Below are 19,224 nucleotides of genomic sequence, written 5' to 3' on the forward strand. Positions count from 1 at the left end.
CAAGAACTTTCTCTGGCAAATTCAGGGAAGCCTTCTCAGACGTTTAGTTCAGTGCAGTACTAATTAGCTCAGGAGAAGCACCCCACTGGCTCACTTACATTGTACAGAGCTGCAGAGAACAGATGCCTGAGCCCTTGCCAAGGCAGCCACAGACCTCTAACCCAGCAGCCAGCAGCTGCTGCCTTGTAGCTTTATAGGGGACCTTGCTGCATTTGCTGATTTTCCCTCAAGTGCTGCACAGTTGCCTAAGTTGGTCACACTTTGAGTAACTCACTATTTTACAGCAAGGTTATTTCCCCTAAACAGAGACCAAAAGATAATTCAGAGATTTTCTATTCTGATCATCTGCATCAAAAAAGCCCTTCCATTAATTCTTGCATCAAGCCCGATAGCTTATGATAGGTAGGAGACAACTTTCAGACAGGCAAGCTTGCTGAGTGACAGAATTGCTCAGTATGTTGGCAAACACTGGTGTAGACGCAACACTACAGAGCAAGGAATACTTTTTGTTAAAGGTCATTAAAAGCAGATGAAAGGTCATTTAAAATGCAAACAAAAGGAACAGCTTATTTAATGAGGAGTAGGTACTTAAATAAAAAGGTTAAACAGATAATGAAAAAAATACATAGTATGAATAGCAGTGTTCCTTTTTTAAATAAAATTGAAAATTTGAATAATTAAAAAATCTTGCACTGACAAACGGCCACAGAAATAAGAAAAGAATGCAGTAAACCTCAAAATGCATTAACTATCCTGCCAAATTGCTAAATTCTGTTCCATATGTACAGGCTAAGTGCATTCTATAAACAATATTTCTCTTCAGTGCCAGAATACTAATCACATACATGACTGGATCTGACTGATGGTGCAACATACTAACATGAAACATGTTCCCAACCAAGCAGGTAAAAGAAGGTAAAGACCAGAAAAGAAGAGAAATGCCAAAGAGGTGTCAGAAAGCCTTCACCTATTTGCTTACTTTCTCCAGAAAAGTAACAAGATTTGTTAATTATGGGGAATAAAAGGTACATGAACCATTTTTGGCATTACCTAGGCAGGGAAAAAAAAGAGCAGTGAATGGAAATAACAACATGTGAACAAGCTGTTGATCAAAGCAGCATGGTTCCTAATTATATGGGCCATTTTTGACATTCATCTAAATTAAAAGTTTTCTGCTTATCACTGGCTATTGCCAAATGGACCAAACTGGTAACAAAAGGTCTTCCTTCTACAACAATTGCAATACAAGTCCATGGTTTGACATTCAGTACTGCTTAAAATAATTTAAAAAACACATTTTCTCTTTCTCTCTCCCCTTTTTGGATTGTTCGAGAACTGGACCAGAGAACTGAGCTGCCTGAAAATAACCACCTGCATTCTTTCCCAAAAAGCAATGTTTATGGCAGCCTCAAAGAAACACCACTGGAACTGCAGCTTATGCCTGACTGATTGCTTTCCTTTTAGAGCACTCAGCCTTCCTTGTAGCAGTCAGGTTGTAGTTCCTCACTCAATTTTTTTGAGGCCATGCAGTGAACCAGCTCTGGGTTTTAGCACAATTGGAATACAAAATTGTTCCTCTCCCCAGACTTCCTCCACTTTTTTTTTTTTTTTTTTTCCTGACATGCAATGGACAAAAATAACTAGCTCATTCAGATTATATCATTGAGTTAGATAGCTTTTTGGCAGCAAAAGCATTTTGCCTAGGACCAGAGAAGGGGTTAGTTACCAGTGGGTAACAGAGCTTGCTCACAGCCTCTGAAACAGTGCATTTGCAGAATATGCCATCATTGCCCAGCACCACAAAGAACATTAAAAAGGATTAGGAAAAAATAAATTGCACCACCAGAACCAATTCCTGACTGATAAGAATGAAAGAACATTTCGACTTTAAAAACACATGTATAAATTTTGTGCAACTCAGAATTCTGCATGCATCTATTTTCTAAATTGCAGTACAGAGGAAAACTGAAATCTTTCCTCATGGCATCAGCAATTATAAATGCAGTGCAATTACAAATAATGCCTTCAGTTAAAGCTACTTTAAACTGGTCCAGATCTTGGCTATGGCGTTTCTTTAACTAAAATTTCCACAGCACATCTGCAAAACAAACCTGTCTCAGGTACATAAACCATAACAAGGTACATGAGAGCACTTGAAGATGCAAGTAAGCAGCCTGAAGTTTGTATCCCAGGTCAAGCTTGCTGATACTCCACTTAGAAAATAATCTTTTTAATCAGAGCAACTTTCACAGAACGTCTTTAAGAAGCTTATGGAAATTGAGACAGTGTTCAATGCAGCAGCAATCACCAGCTGCTTTGCTAAAGAATACTAAGTATTCTAGTTTAGTATACTTATATACTATATATATATATATACCAATATATAAGTATATATACCTATATACTTAGTTTAGTATACTTAAGTACCAAGTTCCACAGCTGAAGTCCACAAATTCATTGCCTCAGGGAGTGAATTCACCTCTGCTGAAACCAGGAAAAAATGGCAACACTCATCTGGCTCTTTCATAGCAAAAACTCTACTAACATAGAATGAAATCTCATCTTTAAATGTCCTGAAAATCTCTAAGAAACCCATTAAAAAGAGCAAAACCAAAACAAGCTCATCCATTCTAACTTAGAAACCTCTCTAACTTGCCTATGACAACAATTTGTGGATTTCTTGATATGAGAATGATCCTTATCAAATCAATGTTTCAAACTGCCATGTTCTTCAGACCTTAAAAGGGTCTTGTGATTCTGCTTGATTTCACAGTCTCATATTCTATATATGAAGCTACGCAATGCCTTTTTTTCCTTGTCTGTCTTGTTGCTATTGTATATCATGGGCTTTTGCTGCAGATGAAAGGAGCACAGCATCCCACCTTGAATCTGGTCTTTTCAGCAGAAATCTTTCCAAAATTCATTACTGTCTGCAAAAATGTTAATACCTCTTTTAATTCACTGTGACATCTTGGTACATTTTTCATTTCAATTAAAACAGAAGACAGATAGATTTTCTTAGCCTCCTTCCAGCTACGAATTTCTCTTGTACACTCCACTTGGGACTGAACATCTGATATTGCATTTCAGATGTTTTTCCCATAACTCAGGAAAAGTGCCTCAACAAGTGACTTTCTTCTGGCCCATTTCAACAGATGCCAGGAACTATAATCTGTCCTTTGGAATCAGCCCAGCAGGGAAATCTACACATTGTTTTCTCCTTAGTTCAAATATCAACAGTTTAAATCAACAATTTCACAACAGAAGCACAGTCACTTCATTTTTTTTCCCAATTTTTTCACATTAACATTGGTTTGAAAACATGATTTCCACAACTCACAGCAGTCTCCATTTCCTGACGGGATGGAGAGCTTGGCTGCTGAGGGTGTACAACAAGTTTCTGTTGCAGTCTGAACGCATTCTCAGACCCTTCCTCATATTTTTTCCACACTCATAGAAATGTTGCATATTTGTTCTCCTCCGGCACATGTTGTACATAATGGAAAATGCCAACTGATTGTAACAGAACAGCACACGTCCATATAACACTGTTGAAGAAAACAAAAAGGATACACTTGTTCTGGAGGGAGAAATACCAACATTTCTACTACTAGAAAGAGCACTGTTGGCAAGGATCACTATGCCTGTTTTCTTCAGCTTTCTCAACATTAGGCATAGGTGGCAAGGTGTTGGCAATGGGGTGCTGCCAGCGGCTTCTGTGAGGAGTTGCCAGGGCTCCCCCCACCAGAGACAGCCAGATCCAGCCATCTCCAACAGCCCCACCACAGGGCATGGCTGGGCCTAGCAGCCCAGGTGGTGGCAACTCTGGGTAAATGTGTTTAAGAAAGGGCAAAAAGCTGCGCATGAGAGCAATTTTTTTTTTTTTTTTATGTGAGAAATAATCCTTCAAACACCAAGGTCAGAGAAGAATGAGTGAGAGGAGGTTCTCCAGGCACCGGACCAGAGATTCCCCTGCAGCCCATGGCAGAGACAACTGTGGAGCAGGAATTTCCTTGCAGTGCACAGTGGAGCAGATGCCCACACTGCAGCCTACTTTTTGACTCCGTGCCAAAGCAGACAGATGAGCAATGAAGGAACTGCAGCCCATGGAGAAGCTGCACTGGAGCAGGCTTCCCTTAAGGAACTGCAGCCCATAGAGAACATGCACGGGAGCTGTTCTGGATGGCTGGACCCCCATGAGACAGACCCCGTGCTGGGGCTGGGAAGAGGTGTGAGGAGGAAGGAGCAGCAAGAAGAAGCTGGTTAGGACTGACAGTAGCATCCGTTCACCACCCCTCTGTGAGGAGAAAGAGAGATCACACTAAAGGGAGTGAAGTTGAGCCTGGGAAGAAACGTGTGTTGGGAAGAGGGAAACAAGCTTTTGAACAGCAGATCTGAAATGGAAGTCGAACTCCAAGGCTAGATGAGAACAATCGCTCTGCACATAACTTAGCTCAGCTAATGACTTTTACAATTTGAGAGGAATGAGTGACCAGACTCTTCAACAAGCCACCTCATTTTTGGAACTCTGCTTTTTTCACCTGAGTGCTTTCAGACACTGCCCTTCTTGTGCTGAGGCACATACTTGCTTCTTTAATCCCTTAGGTAGGAACAGCTGAGAGCAGGTAAATTCATCAACCAAAAGTGATGCTGAATACCTACCCCCATGAGGTGTGAGCTGGCCTATATTCCTGATCTGATATTTTGATTAACTATTTCCTAATGAACACTTCCAAATTACAGGATTCCTTAGTGAAATTGGAGACGTATTTCAAATAACCTGCCATTAAATAAGCAAAAGGTACAAAACTTAAATTAATTTTAGGATTAGATCAATCATTACAGACTATTTTCCATGGCACATTAGGTTGGACTGCATTTTGCTGTTGTTTGGAGAAAGGCATTACTTTGCTATTATTAACAGGATTTATTAAAAGGGGGGGAGGGGGAGGGGTACAAAAAATGGTAGCTTCCACAGGACCAAGGCAGGCATCCAGATGATTCTTTTTTAACAAAAGCATTTTCAATAAATGAAAACAAATGCTAGCCTAATTGACAACATTTAATTGTGTGCCAATGCTGTTATGTTCAAAAAAATCAGTGCTTTGTAAAAGACTTACAATGGTTGAGATATTCAACAGGCTCTGAATAGGACAGCATAGTAATAAGGTGTACTTGAGCTGTCCCAGTTGTCTCTGGTTAATTACCTTTCAAGAATAGACAGATTGCTCTTCTGATCTCTTTGGTAGGAGATTAGGATCCTTTTTTCCGACTGTATCTCACAGTGATAACTGATGTTCATCTCACTTTCAGACAAAACTAATGCAGCAAACCCTATGTAAGCCTGTGAAATCTGTCTAGAAACTAGGGACAGAACACAGTACCTCACTTGCTAAGCAAAACACTGCAAGTATGTGAAACCTATGCTTTGTGAACTGCAATTTCCTGCTTGGCAGTTTGCAGGTGGAACTTAAGATCCTGCTGTACTAAGGATCTGGCTTAGGAAGGACTAAACTTAACAGGCTAACAAAGGGCTGATCAGTCTAACAGATTACTGTTGGTTTTCCCACAGCTGGAAAACAAATTTCCATACAAAAGTTGTATGGAAAATTCCCACAGCTATGCTTTGCAAAAGTATGTCTGCGATTGTTTCATTATGGCATAGGTAGCCATTGTCTGTAAAAGTCAATTTGCTTCAGACAGAAATACTGCAACCTAGATCTTCTGAGTTTGATTGCACATTTGGCAAAGTGTGTGTTGCAGAACATGATGTATGACTTCCTGGGCCCTTTCTTTATTCTGAGGGGCTGCTACTCACTCTCTTGTCTGTATCGATGGAATTTTCTTTTGAGCATCACATTTTTAAAATATTCAGTAATGGACCAGTTCTGTTTCTACTATTGGAGTTCAAATGCTTCTGTTAACAGGTTAGTTTAGTTGTCTACATCAATGGATGTTTCTTTGTGTAAAATGTTTCGATGTGTAAAAGGACTAGATTTATACACAGGTGTCTAAGAGCTTAACATAACTATCTTGAAGTTTCCTGTAACTGCATACAGGTTCAGTTGTATTTAAACCTTAAGATCATGCTTCCAAGTTACTTGTGCAAACTGAGATTTTGAAATACTTGTATTTCAACTGCTCTTTCTAGGATTGAAAGACTCTTTCTTTTATATAATTCCAATAATAACTACAGATAGTTTCCCTCAATGCTGTGTCTTATAGCTCTTTGTTTACTTCTCTATGTTGGTTACATAGAGAGCAATGACAAGCTTCCCTATAAAAATTAGGACAAATTATCTCAAATGTAGTCAGACAAAATGCTATGCTAAACTTCTTTCAGCCATTCAAAATGTGTACCACTCTCTATGTGCAAATGCTTTTTTTAAACCTTTCAATCATAGAAATACCAGCTGGAAGAACACTCTGGAGGTCTCCAGCCAACCTGCTTCTCTAAGTGAGATTGTCATCAGCACGCTGGCAGCCATAGCTTTGCCTGGCTATGTCTTGGAAACACCCAAGGACAGAGATCCCACAGCTTCTGTGGGCAAATGGGTTCCACTGGAACCCATCCAATACCCATCTGGTGAAAAAGTTTTTCCCAGTTTCTAGTATGAACTTCTACTATTTTATTTCATAGGAGAGTATTATGATTTTTAAACTGTCAGTTGCAATGAAGGGGAGACAAACATATTTTGTGTACAGAATAGTAGCCAAATAATTTATTGGGCAATTTATCACTTTTTTAAATTCCCATCCTCATTACCTTTTCAAATCATGTTACTCATTATGTTATTCTTGGATTTCACATGATTGTGAAGCATGACAGTGACTGTTAATCTCTTTCTGTTGTATCAGTGCTTTGACCTTCCTTTTGGACAGCAGCTTGGATCTTACCATTTTATATTGATGATGGCTCTATCTCCACATCTGGCTGCACCCTATGTACTGCAATCCATAATAGACCATGGAGAAGCATAAAGGAGATCAACTTTAATAAAAAAATAAATAAAAGCACACATGGCTACCAGCTGTTAAGGTGTACCTTTTGAAATTAAGTGATCGGCAATCACAATATAGAACCAACCATGCATCAACAACATCTTTTTTGCCGAAGTAACCACATAATTGACTTTTAAAAGGGGTTTAGAGAAGCTTATAGGCCTATAAAGGAAGCCAGTGGCTGCAATTCTCAGACAATTATCTTAAGATACACCTTGTGTTTATTGTTCCCATCCTTGGAATTTTCATGCCAGGATGGCATGAGACTCCTTGCTTAGCCTCTTGTACAGTTGGACAACCAATTGCTTAAACTACAAGCAACAAAGTATAAAAAACTGCAATGGATGCATAAAAGTGAAAGGCATAAAGCTGAAACTACTTCTGTTCTTTACATGTAAATGTTTTAAAGGTACACACCTCAACTCTAAAAGCAAATGCATGTCATTTAAAGACTGGAACAAAGCTGACTTTGTCATTATTTCCAACAAGGGAATTTCCCACTCTAAAATAAAGCATGTGGATGAAAGGTTGAAGAGTAAAGATACATAAGTAAGTCAAAATGGAATAGTAGGGTGGATGTGATAGTAATTCATAGTACTCATTACAGTGTTAATTCAAACAGATATTTGAGATCTCTTTGATACCTTATACAGAGCACTGTTTCATCAGAGTGTATCTGGACAGACGATCATCTACAAACAAAATACTTGCAATAAGGAGCCGTTAATTTATTGAGGGGAATTAAAGTCACAAGCTTAGCTGGAGGTAAATTTATGAAAGTATTAGAAACCTCATTAAAATTCTCACAAAAGTATTTAAAGTTTCTGGCAAGCTTCCAGTTACCTGTGTTTAACACCTGTGCACCAGGTGTTAAAAGCTTGTTAACTTTTTCGTCCTTATGCATATAAGTTTCAGTGAAAAATCTATAGAAATTCTACATCAATAGTAATCTCATCTAAAAACCTTTTTGATTACACTGCCAGCTTGTATATCTTGTAAAGCAGAAACTTAATGGTTTTCTTGCCAAGCTATACCCATACACCCACATGAAAAAACAGTGGTGGAATAGGCAAACTGATGAAAATCAGGTTCTTGCTGTTGGATTTAGTGGAAATTCACCATGTGCTTGTCTTGTAAATCACTAATTTTTCCATGTGAACTGAAAATTTAGTTTTGAATTTCTGCTAGAAAAGAAAACCTGAATGGTTCTAGTGATTATTTTGACTAGGGGAAAAATACATTTTTTTAATGAGGACCACAATGGAAAAATTCTGAAACAGCTTTTTTTCCACTTTGTTTCTTTAAGTGGAAAAAAAAAAAAAAAAAAAAAAAAAACAGGTTTAGGTGAGATAAAGAAACAAAAGCCACTGCTAGAAGATGAAACATCCTGAAGCACCAACAAAATCAATAAGTACCCTACTAGTTTGCTCATGCTTGCATTTGTATGAAAAAAAAAAAAAAGAAGAAAAAAAAAAGAAAAAAAAAAAAAAAAAACACAGCTGAGTTGACTGGCCTGGGACTTAAAAGACCACAGTTTTTGTTCTTCTGCACCAATTTGAAAGACCAAACCCATTTTCGCTTCAGGAGAAAAACATGTTTTAGCAACATTTTTAATTTTTTTGTTGAGAACAAGATAAATATCTCTAAATATCTACCATGGGTCTACTGCTACACTTCATCTACCAAGAGTCTATTTCTTTTATTACATTTAATATAATTTGGTCTGCTCCAACCTATTTGAATAATTAAACATAAATTGAGATAGAAGACAAAGTGATTTATTAGATCACTGTTTGAGATACTAGGGATTGGGAAGATGCAAACCGGTGGTCTGACTTGGGAAGCAGTTGCTGGATACTTTATCTTCAGTAGAAAAAAAGAAAAGAAAGAAAGAAAGAAAGAAAGAAAGAAAGAAAGAAAGAAAGAAAGAAAGAAAGAAAGAAAGAAAGAAAGAAAGAAAGAAAGAAAGAAAGAAAGAAAGAAAGAAAGAAAGAAAGAAAGAAAGAAAGAAAGAAAGAAAGAAAGAAAGAAAGAAAGAAAGAAAGAAAGAAAGGAAGGAAGGAAGGAAGGAAGAAAGGAAGAAAGAAAGGAAGAAAGAAAGGAAGAAAGAAAGGAAGAAAGAAAGGAAGAAAGAAAGGAAGAAAGAAAGGAAGAAAGAAAGGAAGAAAGAAAGGAAGAAAGAGAAAGAAAGAAAGAGAGAAAGAGAGAAAGAGAGAAAGAGAGAAAGAAAGAAAGAAAGAAAGAAAGAAAGAAAGAAAGAAAGAAAGAAAGAAAGAAAGAAAGAAAGAAAGAAAGAAAGAAAGAAAGAAAGAAAGAAAGAAAGCAAAGCATATTTGGAATGAGCAGCACAAGGCAGGGAGATGCAGGGAATTGCTTGTTTCTGTGCCATATGTGACATATCCCTTCCAGCTATCCCCAGAATGGTTCTCATATTGCTCTTTTCTACCAAACAGAAAGCTGGGCCAGCCTTGTTCTCTATAGATTTTAGTAGTGGCAGAACACCAAATACAGTGAAAGAGTTCAGGGAGAGAGAAATATATTTATTTAGTTATAGTTAAAAGACAATAGAGAGGATTAGGAAGACCTCTAGGCAGAGCAGAGGGTTGCAAATAGGTTGCTCAAAGATGTTCATGAAACATGAAAGGACCCAAGGGTCCTCTATATACTAAGAGTATTTGTTATTTAGAAGAGTAGAAGATGCAAAGAAAACATGAATTATATGCTTTTTCAAATGTTGTCCTCTGATACACCTGATACAGTGCCATGCTTTTGCAAAGGCACTTTCCCGCTTTGGTTCTACAAGCAACCATTTAGGGCTTGTGTTTTTTATCATCCTCCTGTAGATTTGGGCAAGCGCAGAGAGAAATTGAATAGAAACCAAATCCACATTCATCTGGGACACGTGCCTTTTCCTAGCACTCTGTCAAGTATATTCAGAATAAGCCAGGGCTGGAAAAACACATCTTTTATTTCTACTCACCTTGCTTCTACTCAGCTCTTTCCCTAATGAAAGGTCTAAAAGGCTGGCGCTCGCCCTTTACCCCCCAGTGCAGCCAGAAGTTGCACAGCCTCTTGGGTGAAATGCCTCTGTCGACATCTTCTGCCACCAGTGCCACCTCCCACTCATATTCTGTGCTACGTCCCTCTCCTTCCTGTCCCCTCAGAGCAGAGGAAGCCTGGGGCTGTCCTGTATGTCCCCAAGGTCCTGCTCCCCAGCCTCTGAGGTGCCCCCAAGCCACAATTCCCAGCAGTGGCAGCACCCTTTCACAGCTGCCAGGGTTGGCCAGAAAATAAGGTTGCAGCCAGGTCCTGCTCAGTGTCCTTTGCCCTTTGGGGCAGCAGCATTGTGGCCTCCACTCCCTCAGTGCCAGGGCTTGCCAGGGTGCCATCCCAGGAATGGAAAGAGGCAGTAGGAGATCACACCTGGAGCACTTGGTCATATTACTTTGCATCCTAGGAGGCGGACATTGTCACAGTTTTCCACTAAAAGGGTGTGTGGGTGAGAAACAGCTGAACTGAAATGGTTTGACTGAAAGGAGAGAGTAGGAGAGATTTGGCGAAGGAAAAAAAAAAGGTTGTTAAACATACATCTCCATAGGTATCAGTGGGTGGAAGAAACAAAGTAGATACTAATACCTCTTGTCCCAATGCATATTCCATTAGTTCTACGGGATGTTTTTCTAGGAAGAATGCCCTCTCTCCTTCTTCCTGTCTCCCCAAATCAGCAGTATTACAAAACAGGGAGTCTGCTTCATTTGAAATGAAAACATCCCTCTCAAGACGATACACTCGAGACATCTCCTGGTCAGTCTCCCAATGTACTACATAATTACAGCCTACTTTTGTTTCAAAGAGAAGAAAAGTACTGATAAAATTGTACTGATATTTATCTTGGAAAAACATCCTTTCTTAAAGATAATGACTATCTAGTATATGGTTCTTTTCCTGTTGTGCATTGATTGACAGATGAACAAAATATTATTGCATATACTTGAAATTCCATGAATACACACTGCTGAACCTAGTGGTTCACCTAAAACTCCCTTCCTCATGTTTTTGCTATCAGGAAACTCTCCAATGAACCATCCTAGTGACTTAAGACCATGGGCCATACCTTCAAAACAACACTTTTAAATCTGAACTTACACAAACTCAAATCAACAGCAAAAATGTATTCCTTCACTTTCCTTCCAACAGAGAGGCCAGCAAGAAAAATTGTAAGAATTTAGGGTAAATAAGGAAGAACTGCTGAGGAGTATAACAACTTCTGGCAACCTGAAGTCTTGAGACTTCTTCAGTCAGGTGCTGAAACTGGGCTGCTGTTTTTAAAAGCCTGAAACAGACCAACCCATCATAAAGTTTTCCAAGCAGTTTCATATTTTCTGCTTTTTTCATCATCCTGTGGCAATCAGTTCCAAGATGGAGCTATGTTTTCTGTGAAGATGTCACTGTCTCATTTGTTTAAGTCTGATAACCAAAAAACACTGGGCACCTACTTACATAATGAAAAACAGTAACTGCTACTTGTTCGTCTCCAAGGCCACTCAAAATTGTATGGTCATCTACCATAACCACTTAGCCCCCAGCCACCTGTTTTCCAGAAAGAAAACAGTATCTACTTCAAATTTAGTGTCTCCTGACATCTAAGCTGCTCCAAACCCTACTGGTCTGGTTGCCTTCTATTTGCCATTTCCAGTTCTACTATTACCTTTCTGAGCTTATATGCTCTTGTAATGAGATTTTCTCTTTTGTTCTCTGCAGTTTTATGACAAAACCTAACACTCAGAGTGACCTTTTTGACCATCACCAAGACAGAATACTGTCTACAACAAATGTTTGTTGTTGTTGTTGTTTTGTCTTCTTTTTGTGTGTGTGTTTTTTGTTTGTTTGTTTTTTGTTTTTGACTGCAAAGGTAGCTGAAAATGCACCACTGGTGCATTTATGTATAGGGTTAGGGTTGTTCCCCACCCTCTAGCATTCTGTTGCACCTATTGACATAAAGATTTCTAAACATTTTATCACTTTCTCTATGATACCTTTACATGATTTCCAGCTATTCATTTCACAGGTAATTCTGCAGTAGCAGAAATGTTGTTACCTGACTATTCACTACTTTTCCAGTTTGTTTATTTGTTTGTTTTGTTTTTAAATGTAGAGTGTAAACTCTACATTCACAGAAAACCCTGTGAGACTCCACTGGCAAGCTTCATTGTGGAACCTAACCATTAATTCATATATTTCCCCATCTTTTAATGAGCAATTTGTTTGTCAGCAATTTGTTTAACCAACAATGTCACTGACTCCTTCAGAGAACTTTCTAATAGAATTGTGAGCCATTGCTTCCTCTTGTAAAAGGAAAAGAAACTTCTTTGCCTCTTCCTTATTGTATCATGCATTCCCACTTACCTACTAATTTATTCTTTACTGGTATTTCTGACAAAGCAACTCCTTATGCTTCAAGGACTTTTAACATAACTGATGTCATATGTGGGAAATTTCATTCTTCTTCTGTTAATAACTCAGGAATGTCATTTTTGTTTTACTTTAAATATGTCTTGAGTGAATACCATCTGGTCACAATGTTTATCATTTCTCTTATGAATGTTTTCTAAACACCTTTAATTGAAGCTGCAGTTCAGCTTTTAAACATATCCAGTGCTAATACTAACAGCAAAACAAAAACATTATCACCACTTTATTGCCATTTCATATGTGCTCAGAGAATTTTGTCTGTCTGGTTTTGCACTGGTGGTCTCTCTGTTGTATGATGTATCATCTGCCTTCCAACACCCTGTATAAAATGAGCATAAACTCCAAGTTATGCTCTCTTACTAAATCATCAGAAATAAGTGCACTCACCTGCCCACATTTGAACCAGATGAAACCTGTACTGATGGATGATCTGCTAGTGTGTGTAGATGGTAGAACATCAGCCCCACACTTCATTCGGAGATTAAATTCCTTACGAGTTGTAAGGATAAGATATTCAGACCTCTATTTTACATTTGTGCAAAAGTGATTACATCAATTAATGGAACAACATTCTTCAGGACTCACTACAGGTCTCTGGAATCTGCTACCATATAATGTTGAGGTGTCTCTGTATGTTAGCCTTATTTTGTTTGTCTTTTGGCATGTTCTATTGCTCACAACTGAGACAAAAAGCAAGAGAGATTTATTTTAATCTACTAACACCATTCCCACATAGCCAGTAAGTTTTACTTATCTCAAAAAATCCTTTGTACTCCAAAAGACTATTCCAGCCTCACTGTGCAAAAAAATTATTTTATATCTCTGGTCCCAGTTTTTCCCCATCTCCCTTTACAATGGAATACACAAAAACTTCTCTAGACATCAAACTGAGTTTTCTGTGACCTTAGAATTCTCTCCAGGAAGCAAAGCTTAGTGGGAAAGGAGAGATTAAAGAGACCAAGAAGTGTAAAGAGAGAATTTGTAAAGGACAGTACAAGAGTGAGACAGTGAGAAGCCCTGTGTACTCATCACAATCTCCTGATTTCTAGTCCTCAACGCCTTGGACAGATATGGGAATGCATAGTTATTCTTAGTACAAATTCTTCTGAATCCCACAAATATATGTACATTTATATATATATATATACACGTAGATGTTATATATATATATATACACACACACAGACTGAATGTATATATATGCATACTGAATTTATATTTATATATCTACACATGCACACACAGTTTTAAGGCAATTTCCACATAAATTCAAATAAATAAAGCACATCTACACTGTAACTAACTAGTTACTAAGACTGCAGCGCAAAGTCACCGTCTTCCAGAATAAAAACAATTTGACCCCACAGCACATGTCAAAAATGTTCTAGTGAAGAAAAACAGGCCCCATAGTTCTGCTCAACATTAACCAACAGGCTAATAACTTCAAGGTGTCTTTTACAATCATAATCGTTGAAAACACTAAGAGTTGGAAATATCTGTAGTGTAGCACGCTGTGCTTCTGAGCTGTTCCTCAGCACGGCGATAACTTGCCAAGTTACTACATAAGGTAAATAAATGAATCACCGAGGGGATACAAGTGTGCATTTACATACATTTTTTCTGAGTTTGGGGCATGAGGAGAAAAACAAGATATCAGCCAGTTTAAGAAAATCATGTAGCAAACTGAACGTACAGAAAGCCTGGACCATTCAAATGGCTACAGAATCACTACAGTGCAGGAGACAGAAAGAACAAAATAACAAACCATTCATTCACACTGTTACTATTTTTGACGGCTGATTTGTGAATAAGAAATTAAGTTATCACTGAAATGCCCTCAAAAGGAATCTCTTCCATGTTCCAGCTTATAAATAAATAAATAAATAAATAAGCTTTTCCTCTTTCACTTCACTCCAGAAAGAACAAGAAAGAGCATAACATAGCTCTTTCCTAACTTTTACCTGCTTGTTTGATGTCAGGGTAGGGTAGAGGGGCGTGGGAATAAAGCAAGAGACAAACTCTTGAAGGCAGAATACGTCAGAAGAAAATAGCAGAGAAAAAAAAAAAAAAAAAGTGATGTAACATCAATCTGATCACTCACACCTGAATAATACATTCACTATATAGACAACTAATATCAGGTTTTAGTAAGCATGGAATCCAAGAGAGGAATGACGCAGACATTCTCCACAAAACAATGTAAATTCAATGGGTGAAGTAATCACCACTGTCAGACACCATCTCTTCATTTCATAGAAATTTCAGATATACAATTAATAGAGTGTGCCACTTTCAGGTCACTGCCCATCTCTTTGCATGTATTTCAGTTCTCCCTATGACCTGGAATAAGTTTTGCTTCATGTTCTCATGAGATCAACAGCAAAGGAATGATATGCAGTTAGAGAGAAACAAATTCATTTTAATATGGCACCCTAGTGTTCCATGTGTTAGCAAAACAATACAAAGAAACCTTTCAATACCACTGACATGATGAATCAATAAAATTACCATGGCACTAATGAAATGCATCTCCTTGTATAGTCAGACCAATGAAAACTGATCATAGTTAATTGCTATTGTTCTTTTTGACATTTTGATTACAGTCCTCAGAAATTGAATTTTATTTCTGCACAGAGAAACAACTTCAAATTAAAGAATTCATCCATTAACATAGAAAATGTTGTAGCTGTAATTATATCCCCAGTTCAGGAAGGTACTTACCACTTATATAACTTTAACAGAACATAGAAAAATCAATCTCCAAACTGAATACAGTCTACAATAATTAATTTTCAGACTTGGTAAGCATGCATGATTCGAAGAATGTACTGTAAGCATTCATACCTGAAAGAACTTAGTGCATCTTCCTCAATGGGGTTGATCAAATGTTCTGATAAGATACTGATTGCTTGCAACATGGAATCAAATAAACAAGTAATTCCTCAGAACTCATGGGAACTCATGAGGAAGCAGCCAGCAGTGTATTCTGTACTTTTGAGTCATAATTATGAAACTAAATAAAATATAAACTTACTTTTTTTCTGATCCACTTTTTGTGGCACAGATGGATGGGTAGGCCTTAATACAGGCAGAGTGGTCATCCTCTCTGTGATGTTGAAGGATGCATTTATGGACCATGAAGTCTCTCCCTCTGCAGTGGCAAACAGCTGGGTGCTATATTCAGAGCCCTCTGTCAAAGCAGCATCATTTGTAGGATCAGGATTGAGGACTGAGGCTTGAGATGTAGGGACAAATGAGTTTTCCTGGAAAGTCTCTCTAAATACATTTGAGTTTTTGTTCATTTGGCCAATGTGGGATAGAGGTGTGGTGGTCCAGGCAGGAGTCCATGTGCTGAGATCTACCGTAGGATTAGTCGTGGAACTGTTTTCAACCATGTTTGGCAAAAGAATGTCAGATGTTTCAATGTCACCATTAACTGTGAGGACCTCACTGCCATTTGAATAAAAGCATGTTTTTTCTAACACCCCTGGAAGAAAGGGGAAAAAAATATAGAAAATAAAATTATATTAGCTCGGTTGGTACAGTTGACTCTTGAGTACAAACACCCACTACCACCTCTACCGAACTTCATTTTCAGTTTGATTACTGCATTTACCAAAATGCCCAGTCTAGTGACCATGCTTAGCCAGCATCTCAGCTCTGTCAACTCCACGCACCACACGCAACCTGCACCCACCCAGATATCCTGAGCCTCTTCCTCCCACTCTTACAGAATCCCTCTCCTCACCCCTTCATCCACTTTGCAGCTAGATTGAACCAGCTCACTCGGTGTGAAATTCAAGGACTGGTCAGGAAGGAATTTTTATTAATCACAGCTACAAATAGCTAACAATGGAAGGAGACCCTAATTCCAGCTACTGTCTGAAAAGATTTGAGGTTGGGAAGTTTAACATGAAAAAGAAAAGGGAACCAGGAAAGTTGAAAAGGAAGAATTTTCCTTTTTCATTGAGTAACATCTAACTGTGGCATCCAGAACTAGAAAGTTAAACTTGTAAGGGGTTCAATGAAACAGTTACCCTTTGAGATTTACCATATACTTGTTTATCCATACTGGGTTGTTTTGGCTCAGTTGCCACTGACTGTGAGTAGAACTTGGTGTCTGACTTTCACTAGCAGAACCCAAGGGAACTTTATATCTATGCACATGAAAGTTTTTGTTTTTCTACCAGCAAATGTGCATAATTCATTGGGATTTGGAGGAGTACACTGTGGGTATTTTACAGAAGCATCAGAAAATCTCCCACTCACAAATTATTTCAGCAGCAATATCTCTTTCTTAACTCCTCTGGTCAGGCCAAATGGGAAGACTGAACGTGCTTTGACTTCACAATGGGGATCAGCAGTAATATGATTTGCTAAAATCTTAGGAATTGTAACTAAGCATGCACAGAAATTGTGCTCACTCATATGTAGCTTTACTTGGATCCTGTGTTTCCAAATAGAGCTTTGAATCTCTGTGAGTGGGAAACCTACTTTGCTTCAAGTTTCAAACTTCAGTCATTTTTGCTGCAGCTTTCAAAAAGTTAAAATTAACTTCTTTTCCTCCTTTGGAAAAGTGTATATTTTTTCCTTAACTCAAGAATAACCTTAACTCAAGAACTCAAGGGTTTGTTTTTTTTTTTAATCACATTCTCTGTCCTCCTCCCTCAGCCCTTGTCTTCTCCTCCACTCAATATAAAAATAGAAAAAGCCTGGAAAATGTCAGTCCCAAAGAGCTATGAATAATGATTGAAGTTAAAGTAAAAATGATTAGCTATTTATAAATCATTCAGCAGAATAGTAGGAAATACATTACAAGTCAGGTAAAAGCTTGAAAGAAGCTTAAACATTATTTTTTTTTCTATTGTTTAACACAGTGGACCAATAAATACTGTTAAGGAAAATATGCATGTTACCCACTGGATTCTATCCTATCCCCACTCAGCCTTATTTCATTCTCTTTCTGGAACTAGAATAATAGCTGTTGCTATCCATAAGGTCATTTATCTCTTCCACTGAGATCCCCAGCTGCCTGTTTGCTTCTTCAACCCATCTTTCCAAAAATAACATTTTTGTTCTATTTTCAGTTTCCTAGTGATAACAACTCCCCTTCTTTTTCTTGCTTTTTCTTGACAGGGGAACCACATAATGAACCTCTTCCAGACAACAGACCTTCCCAATTGTATCTCAGCTGACAATGAGTATTATTAAATTTCTTTTAAGAGATTTTGCCTACAAATAACCATTACAGACAGCACGGGAAGGCAGGGGAAACAAGAAGTCAATATTACCAGTAGGGAGGCTTATCGTACATGTAAACTTTGTGTTTCTGTTTTTTCAGATCTGTAAGTTTTACCTTACTTTGCAGATTTCCAAACACTTTAAGTCTGAAGAAGTTTGAAGAATCCAGCTTTTCCACTCTCTAGATGTGTGCTCCAGCCACTGTTTTACTATGTGTTGGCAGGCACCATCAGTATTAGGAAGCTTTAAAAGACTGAGTGCAGCAGTGTTCTTTTAAATAATGCTCTTAGGTAATATTAGGAGATGGCTCTAGGCTCTGTCCCAACCAGCTAGTTGCAGTTGCTTGGGCTCTGCCGCGTATGCTCTTGAGAGAGGTAGGCATAACCTAAGCTTGCCTTTCACTGCTGGCCAGCTCTAGATGACAACTCTGTTTCCAGATAGCATATGATGTTTTTGGATCACGCTCCTGAGGCACTTTGTTCTTCCCCTTTCCTCCTGTCCTCTCATCCTCTTAGTCCACAGAGTAGAGAATTCAAACAATTAATTCCAGGGTATAGTCTCCACTCTCTGTCTGAGTCAGGCTTGTGTTTTCATTTATTATAGTCCTTCCCCTCCTTAAATACTATTGTACATCTTCATTCTTAAATTTAATTTACTGGAGATTTTTTTTCACCATCAAAAGTCCTGCAGGAACTATTTAAATTTCAATACAGAGCTGAGGACAGTAAATCATAGCCCAGATAGCTAATTAGTTGAGAAATAGCTGTAACCATTTTGGAATTGTGTTTCCAGCTACAGCTGGACATGTCCAGATGACAGAAATATATGGCATGATGGCTCTCATTGTGTTTGGTACAAAACCAAGGAACAGGCTTAAGATCCATTTGGTACAAAGTGATACCTTGCCAAGAGTCTTACTGATCACTTTCCAGTTGCTCTTCACTATCGGGGAATGAATGTTTTATTTGAAGATCTGAAATGGACAGTTACAAGATCTAAGGAATAGTCACACTCTTCAGGCTATTAAAGTGAGATTTTGACAGTTTGTACTGTGGGTGTTTTCTAGTAGTTCACAGCAGGAAATCCCAAGAAGACCACATTTGTTTAAAAAGCTAACCAAACAGAGCAAAGCAGCCTACCAAAGCATGTGTAATGGATTAGGCAGTTACACAGAGAATAGAATGATATATCACTGCTGTAACTAGCCAGTACATAGCCACTGAGACTTCTTCTGCAGGGTCTGCCCTATGAATCTGTGCACTCTGAAGATATTGGCATATCACTGATAATCAGAGAATCATAGAATCACAGAATGGCTTGGATTGGAAGGGAGCTTAAAGGCCATCTAGGTGGCAGGGACACCTCCCACCAGACCAGGTTGCCCAAAGCCCCATCCAGCCTGGCCTTGAGCATTACCAGGGATGGGGCATCCACAGCTTCTCTGGGCAACCTGTTCCAGTGCCTCACCACCCTCTGAGTGAAGAATTTCTTCCTTATACCTAAACAAAA

At 38.4% G+C, this 19,224-nt stretch overlaps 1 protein-coding gene across 2 annotated transcripts in view; it reads right to left on the minus strand.

Moving 5' to 3' along the window:
• CORIN (corin, serine peptidase) overlaps positions 1-19,224 on the minus strand; it is a 134,362-nt gene that overhangs the window by 96,958 nt on the left and 18,180 nt on the right. For both annotated transcript variants that reach the window (XM_084516696.1, XM_084516695.1), the window contains exon 3: positions 15,509-15,961. In XM_084516696.1, the coding sequence (XP_084372822.1) occupies positions 15,509-15,961 (453 nt within the window). The remainder of the gene's footprint in view (positions 1-15,508; positions 15,962-19,224) is intronic.

This window comes from Aythya ferina, assembly GCF_964211825.1.
Source record: "Aythya ferina genome assembly, chromosome: 4".
Classification (NCBI taxonomy): Eukaryota; Metazoa; Chordata; class Aves; order Anseriformes; family Anatidae; genus Aythya; species Aythya ferina.